This window comes from Plectrocnemia conspersa, unplaced genomic scaffold (assembly GCF_051122295.1).
Source record: "Plectrocnemia conspersa isolate PC_06_02 unplaced genomic scaffold, ASM5112229v1 ptg000010l, whole genome shotgun sequence".
NCBI lineage: Eukaryota > Metazoa > Arthropoda > Insecta > Trichoptera > Polycentropodidae > Plectrocnemia > Plectrocnemia conspersa.
The window spans coordinates 14,823,989-14,831,638 of record NW_028277174.1 but is presented as its reverse complement, the minus strand read 5'-3'; the positions used below and the strand labels follow the sequence as shown (position 1 = coordinate 14,831,638).

Genomic DNA, 7,650 nt, shown 5'->3' with positions numbered 1-7,650 from the left:
AAAAGTAGGATGATTAAAATATTTATGAGGTCCCAATTAGACATATTACAAAGAAATATTCAAGTGTCTAAGAGATAATTGCTATGAAAAGCCACAGAGTGCGTTTCTTATGTCATTGTGAATCAATAAGCTAAAATTTAATTTAGAAAACAACTGAAATGTGATTTGTAAAATTTGCCTCGAGAACAAAAATCAAATCAAATCAGAGATCAGAAAATAATGTACAAGTTCAGTACTCGAAGAATACCTACAATTCCAAGTGGAACCCTTACTGATTAACTACCAGAAGCAGCTGATATTCGGCGTGGGCGTGTTCTGATACGCTAACGCCAACTGGCGATGAATATTTATAAATAGGCTTAAAATAGCATATTATTTTCGGACACACTAGTCAATATACATATTGTAGAAGCAATAGCCTAAAAGCAGTACATATAATTGTACAAGACATACATACATAGCAATATTAAATGTAACCACGCTAGCAAGCAATCAACGTGATTGTTACATTTCCAAAGACGCACTAAAACGTTCTATGTACTTTTAGTGCTAAAAAACTTTTCCAACTCAGGATTACGGGGTATTAATAAATATCTCAAATATGACTGACTTAAGATATCAAAAATTAACTAAAGTATATATTTACGATTTAATAAAATATTTTTCCATATGTAAATAATCCATACATAATCTCTATAAATTATATAATAGCAAAATAATATAATATAAAAATAACCTTATCAAAATAAATATTTCATATAATGTACAATTATAATCTATCTGGGATTTAGATAATTTACAAATATTTTTAAGCTGTATTTATTTTAGTATGAACATATATATTATTAATGTATTACATTCAATACTAAGTATGTATATTGTGAGTACATTAAAGACTTAACATACTTTTGGATTATCACTTCGATATTCATCAGTGAAGAAAAGCTACAAGAACTTAATCCGAAGTGATCAGTCAGTATTATAATTACAATTATCAATTCAAATCCGCAAGATACAATTGAAATATACAAAAACATCATTATTTAAAAAAATGCATTATTGTTATAAGGCCATTTAGATTTAATGTAAAGTATATATATATGTAGATATCTATTTTATAATATTATTGAGGTATAAGTAAAATTGTGAGATTGATATAAAGTATAAAGATACCATTGTTAGAACTCTCCGAGTACACCTGGCATTAGAAATACATTTACAAATAAGACATATCATATCAGTTTGTATCACATACCGATGGATAATATCCATTATTTGATAAAATATTTTTACCATGTAATAATATGTAGACGTTGAAACATTCATTTTGAAAATGGAACCGACTGCGGCAGTTGTGTCTCCTTTGGTTAAGAAAATAATTATTATTGGCACGTTTGTGTGTTTTACGGGAGCTGCGATCGGAATTATTACAACAGTTGCAGTTTTATCCCCCGAAGAGTAAATATAAACACAAAATGATTTTATATTTTTAAGGAAAATTTTAATTTAAAAATAATTACAGTGCCATTGAAGAGCAAATACGTGGTTGGGTATGCAATAGTAAGCGACAATGTGAAAAGTTTTTATTAAAAAATGAAACTGATGAGAAAGTGCAGAGTTTAAGTGTTTGCAAAATATTTTGTAATGATTACGGTTAGTTAGATTCAAATATAAGTAACTAGTAATAATACATATTATTATAATTATATACATTTTAAGGTGGCATGTGGCCAATGCCGACAATTGATTTTCAAATGGGAACATTTTTGGTTCACTTGGATGTAAATAAAAGTAGCTATGATGTACAATCTGGAAATTCTGAAATATTTATTTTATCTGCAGTTGACGTAAGTTATATTAAATATCTGATATATGTACAATATATGTGAATGTATTATAGAAAGGCACCTCACATAAAAATGTCATAAGCACAATATCATCAGCACGATAGACCAGTGACTTTGCAGAACACCAGAGCAGTGTTTAAAATTTTAATCGCAGTTTAACATTTGACTCATTGTATTTTGCGATTTTGCACCAATGCCCAAAACTATGAGCGAAATTTTAAGTGCTTAATGAGCAATGACATCATTTATTATTTTTAAATGTAACATTGCAGAGATTTTATTCCCATATCAAAAATTTGGTTCCGGCTGATGTTGAAGTCTTAAAAGGAAGTGCCTATATCAACATAACCTTTGATATTGAAGATATGAATGATATAAGTAAGCATAAATTAAATCTTATGAAATTAATTTAAATTAACTATTTGCTTTACATTCTTAGATTTAGGTCTAAATACTGATGAGAGTTATAAAATAACGATAAGCTTAAACAATGACGAAGTCAATACTAGGATAAAAGCACACAATTACTTTGGTGCAAGGCACGCTTTGGAAACTTTAGAGCAATTTATTATATTTGATGATTTGCATTCAAAGATATTAGTAAATATAATCGATTTGCATATCATTATATGTTAAATACACATATCATAATTATAAAAACAGATTCCAGGTTCATTAATGATTCACGACAAACCTGTGTACCCTTATAGAGGCATATTGCTAGACACGTCTAGAAATTATTTCTCAGTAGAATCAATAAAACACACATTAGGTAAGTGTTCATATAATATATATTATTTGTGAAATCTCGTTAATTTATTTATTGAATTAAATATAGATGCGATGGCAGCTTGCAAATTAAATAGGTTCCATTGGCATATTACCGATTCACACAGTTTTCCATTTTATTCTAAGACATACCCAGAAATGACGAGAAAAGGAGTTCTTAATCCAAGAAAAGTAAATATAAAAATAATATATTTTTGTTATAGTCAGTATCATGTGTGATGCAAACTGATCTATATGTATAATTATATGCTAATTTTTTTGTTGTGTGAATTATTATTTATTAAGGACTTAATTAAATACTACAGGTTGCCCAGAAGTCGCGAACTAGTGTATTCACACACTCATCATGAGCGATGAAGTTCTTTTTCATTTGAATGGGTTTGTTAATAAACAAAACTGCAAGCTGTGGGGTTCGGAAAATTAAAGAGAGGCTCATTATCGTCAGTCCATTCAAGCGCTAAAACTCAACATTGAGCATGAAGTTCGAGCAATAAAGCCCGAAATACTAAGGAAGGTCATGGTCAAAATGCAGTGAAGAGCAGTTTTGTGCAAAGCAGAAAAAGGGGGTCACCTACGTGATATATTTTTTGCCAATTGATTTGTAAAGAAATATTTATTGATTAATTTAAAAAGTCTAATCGTCATTTTTGTGTTTTAACCAATATTTTATAAATTATGGGGTAAACAAACCAGTTCGCGACTTCTGGGCCACCTTATGTATTATATCTTTATATCACATTATATTATATTATATCTTTATTAATTAAATACTTTATTATATCTTTATAACATACTATATTATATTATATCTTACTATCTATCACAATAATCCATAAAATAATGATTACACTAAAGGCATCATTTTGAAAATCTGTTGATTTTTATTAACATATATTGTAGGTATATACTCCAGATCATATTATTGATATAGTTGGTTATGGCTTCGAAAGAGGAATTAGGGTTGTGCCAGAATTTGATGCACCAGCACATGTAGGCGAAGGATGGCAGAATACTGGTTTAACAGTTTGTTTTAAGGTAAAAAGTGTGATTTGTTCAATCTTATATATTAACATATACTTTAACAATTTTTTTTATATTTTTAGGGAGAACCGTGGACTAAATATTGCGTGGAACCTCCTTGTGGCCAATTGGATCCAACTCAAGATAAATTGTATGAAGTATTGGGAGGAATTTATAAGGATATTTTCGGTTATCAGTTAATATTGTATATTTTAATATAACTATAAATTTTTTTTATTTAATTTCTAAATCATTTCAGAGGTATTTAAACCTGATATTTTCCATATGGGTGGCGACGAAGTTAAAAACGAGTGTTGGAACTCGTCCGACAAAATTACTACATGGATGTTGAATAAAGGGTGGGAATTGAATGATCAAGGTTTTATATATTTATGGGAATATTTCCAGAAAAAAGCTCAAGAGCTGGCTTATAAAGTAAGGTTTTGAATTTATTGTTATGACGTTTAACAATTGTGTGGTAAATAAAACATAATTTGTCAGGTTAATGGAGGAAAAAAATTACCTTTGATATTATGGACTAGTACCTTAACCGAGTATCAGCACATTGAAGAATATTTATCAAATAGTGATTATATAATACAGGTAAGCATTTTATTTCAATCCCATTCTATCTATTGATCATATATTTGGGCAAGTAAATCAGTAAAAATATCTCTTTGGTAGAAAATTTATTTTAAAGCCTTTAATTAGGGTTATAAAATGCAATAAAAATCATATTTTATAGGTATGGAGCACAGGAGTAGATCCAGAGATTAAAGGTTTGCTAAACAAAGGATACAAGCTGATCATATCTAATCATGATGCACTTTATTTTGACTGCGGCTTCGGAGCTTGGGTCGGAGAAGGTTGGATATACATTTATTTTTATATTTTAATAAAATCTATCACTTTTAAACGATTATTATATTTTCAGGAAATAACTGGTGTTCGCCTTATATTGGATGGCAAAAAGTTTATGACAACAGTCCAGCAAAAATGGCAGGAGATAAGAAGGATTTAATTTTGGGTGAGAAAATATTACTGTAAAATCGATTATAAATATTGATAATATATTATAAACTATTTTTAGGCGGAGAAGCAGCGCTTTGGTCTGAACAAGTCGATACAGCATCTATAGATGGGCGATTGTGGCCTCGTGCGGGCGCCTTGGCCGAAAGATTGTGGGCTGAACCTAAAACTACTTGGCGTGCCGCAGAAAGAAGGATGTTGCATTTCAGGTACAGACATCTTTCGATTATATTGCATTATTAGTAATATATAATTTTTATTTAATTGTAGGGAAAGATTAGTCCGTCTGGGCATAGATGCAGATGCATTACAACCTGAATGGTGCTATCAGAATGAAGGACACTGTAATTAATTCGCAAAGACAAACTTTATTATATTCTTCAAATTACAGTAATATAAAAAATATTTAAGAAACAGTAGTTGTTCATTATACAATATATTATATCAGCCTAAAATAAATTAGTATATAATATATAAATAATTGGAAAAATTGTCTTTGAATCAATGTATCGTACATATTTTATGCGATCTTTATCACGGCAACTATTTTATTATTTATATGACTTAGAATTAAAAATGAACATAATATTAAGTTAATCAAGAATAAGATATTAATCAGAATATATATATGTATATAACTAGCGCATTATCGAAATATTATTCACTTAATATAAAAATACAAATATTCACTTATCCCCACAGATCTTCAGAACGTCCAAATTTAAATACCAACGAACCGGCGAATATTAGAGCATTTTGAAAGAATATTGCAAGCCCTGGCCAATATGCTTTATTTTCTGTAAAAAATAATATACATGATATAATATATTAGTAAATAATTTCAAGACATTTTTATACATATTTGATACTTACCAACATGAACATAATTAGCAAACAATATCCAACAGGCTGCAATGAGTGAGGCGAATCCCATTACAAATCCGAGGAAAAGCCATAATCTGGCGCCTCTAGCTCCAATGCATCCATTTGAATATGTATCTCCTCTAACCTATAATATAAATAATTATATAGTCTCTATTTAGAATTGGGTAAAAGGGTGAAAACACCATTCTAGTCAATTTGTCAAAAATACCATATGAAACCCAGTTTTAAATTTGAAAAAGAAAAGATCTTTGAAAAATACATGAAACAATATTATGTGTTAATAATCTAATATAATTCTCATTTTCAGTAAAATTTAAAAGGAGACTATGTATGTATCGTATCAGAGTATTATTGGCAATTCTACAAAAACTGATGTATTGGGGTTAATATTTTAATAACTAAAATTTCTGCTTTGAAACTATTAATTACGCACGCTTTTAATGACCAAACATCAAGTTACAAATTTGCTTATAGAATAATATATAAATTTAATTACCTGTGCATTTGATACAGAGTTCACCATAATCAGAGATAAAGTAGCAAATATACCGCATACATGAGATGCATTTGCAAGTTCAGTCGGATAAACAGATGACGCGTCAATTATAATCCACCAACCGATAGAAAACTGTCAACAAAAATATATATACAAACAATGGCACTAAATGAGATAAGAGCAACATTATTAATTAGTTATTGTTTATATTAAATTAAATTCTAGGTTTTTTTTTAATTTTAGTGAATGCTTAAAATTATATTTGTGTATGATTTTTGAGCATGACTCGAGTTATATGAAGTATGAGTTCATTTTTGACATTCGGTTTACTTACTAAGAGGCCGGCAGCAATGGACGCCAAAGCATTTCTTCTTTCTTCTCCTTGAAACCAAAAGCAGCTGTTGACAGCATTACCGCACCACTCACCGCAACTCATTTTAATCAAGTTGATGGGGTTTTTTTTCGTCAAACCACCCGCAAGATGACAGCTGCGCTGATTCACAACGCTGTGGCTATAACGTATCAAAATTTGCCCATAACTAAATTATTTTATTTTTAAAACTAATATTATTTATTATTTATGGAAGGCAGAAATATTTATATTAAAATTATTTTTAAGAATGGTAACCTTATGTATAGAAATTTTACAATAAGAATAAACGTTATCAATAATGATCAACCGGTGAGTCGTATCATATGACAATACATACTGCAATATTGCAAATAAACAAATGTTAAATAAATATTGACTAGAATTTTTTGTCGGCAGCCTTCATGAAAATTATTATCAAATTTCAAAACATAAGATGCCAAGTAGTTGTTATTAGCAAAACGAAAGCAAAACAAACTGAAGATAGAGGACGTGAGTTCCAAACATGCCCCGACTTCGATGTATAAAAAGTTTCCTACAAAATAATATATATTTGCCATATTTTTTATCATAACAAAATGCTAATATCATAATTACATTATACGAATGTTCCGTGTTTTCATTACTCTGACATATTTGATATGAGATATAAATAATAAAAAATTGTTTTTATTGCTTTTATAAAAAATAATATTTCCAAATATAAATGTGAAAACTACTAACTTCATGAGTGCAATAATCTTCGTCTGATTCTGATTCAAATATTTCAATCACGTTTTCGCTATCCAAGAAAAATTCTACACCTTAAAATTCAAGATCCAATTCATCAGAATCATTATATATTTCGACCATCGCTATAAATTTTATTCAAACTAAAGTTAGTATATATTAAAATTATTTAACAAAGTAAAAATACTAAATATACTTGTTAAATCGAAAAATATTGAAGAAGCTCAGGAATATTCTATACTTCGACGTAGCTCTCCCGACGAAAAGCAAACAAATACTGACGTACGATTGAAACGCCGTCTGATGCGTGCGTCAGAGCGAGTTAGAGCGTGAACCTTGCCCTATCTCTCTCGCTGTCACACGCATTTGTGCAATTCGCTTTGACACGTACAAGCAAATCCGTGAGAGAGAAAAGGGGATATACTCACCCATCTCTCTCTTGCAAAATTCTCTGACAAAGCGATATAGCATAGGCGCGTGAAAGT

The 7,650-nt window shown here is 29.5% G+C and overlaps 2 protein-coding genes across 2 annotated transcripts; one reads left to right on the top strand and one right to left on the bottom strand.

Moving 5' to 3' along the window:
• The first annotated feature begins 13 nt into the window (after positions 1-13).
• On the top strand, positions 14-5,103 carry LOC148230707 (chitooligosaccharidolytic beta-N-acetylglucosaminidase-like). The gene is made up of 15 exons (XM_088194953.1): positions 14-1,458; positions 1,523-1,653; positions 1,720-1,847; positions 2,120-2,225; positions 2,287-2,447; positions 2,511-2,619; positions 2,686-2,807; positions 3,537-3,671; positions 3,740-3,845; positions 3,916-4,091; positions 4,158-4,259; positions 4,402-4,522; positions 4,591-4,683; positions 4,747-4,894; positions 4,956-5,103. The coding sequence occupies exons 1-15, from the start codon at positions 1,334-1,336 to the stop codon at positions 5,035-5,037; spliced, it is 1,845 nt and encodes a 614-aa protein (XP_088051079.1). The 5' UTR covers positions 14-1,333; the 3' UTR covers positions 5,038-5,103.
• Positions 5,034-6,601, bottom strand: LOC148230706 (transmembrane protein 50A). Its single transcript, XM_088194955.1, has 4 exons — positions 6,401-6,601; positions 6,067-6,198; positions 5,559-5,694; positions 5,034-5,482 (listed from the first exon to the last, which is right to left on the bottom strand). Exons 1-4 carry the CDS (start codon positions 6,500-6,502, stop codon positions 5,376-5,378), a joined length of 477 nt encoding a protein of 158 aa, XP_088051081.1. The 5' UTR covers positions 6,503-6,601; the 3' UTR covers positions 5,034-5,375.
• Positions 6,602-7,650: the final 1,049 nt, after the last annotated feature.

Bases quoted from the DNA above. Each gene is read 5' to 3' on its own strand.
- LOC148230707 (XM_088194953.1), top strand. From the start codon at position 1,334: ATGGAACCGACTGCGGCAGTTGTGTCTCCTTTGGTTAAGAAAATAATT. The intron at 2,226-2,286 runs GTAAGCATAAAT...TTACATTCTTAG, and splicing joins TGAAGATATGAATGATATAA to ATTTAGGTCTAAATACTGAT. The intron at 4,523-4,590 runs GTTGGATATACA...TTATATTTTCAG, and splicing joins CGGAGCTTGGGTCGGAGAAG to GAAATAACTGGTGTTCGCCT.
- LOC148230706 (XM_088194955.1), bottom strand. From the start codon at position 6,502: ATGAGTTGCGGTGAGTGGTGCGGTAATGCTGTCAACAGCTGCTTTTGG. The intron at 6,199-6,400 runs GTAAGTAAACCG...TTTTGTTGACAG, and splicing joins CCATTGCTGCCGGCCTCTTA to TTTTCTATCGGTTGGTGGAT. The intron at 5,483-5,558 runs GTAAGTATCAAA...TATTTTTTACAG, and splicing joins TGCTAATTATGTTCATGTTG to AAAATAAAGCATATTGGCCA.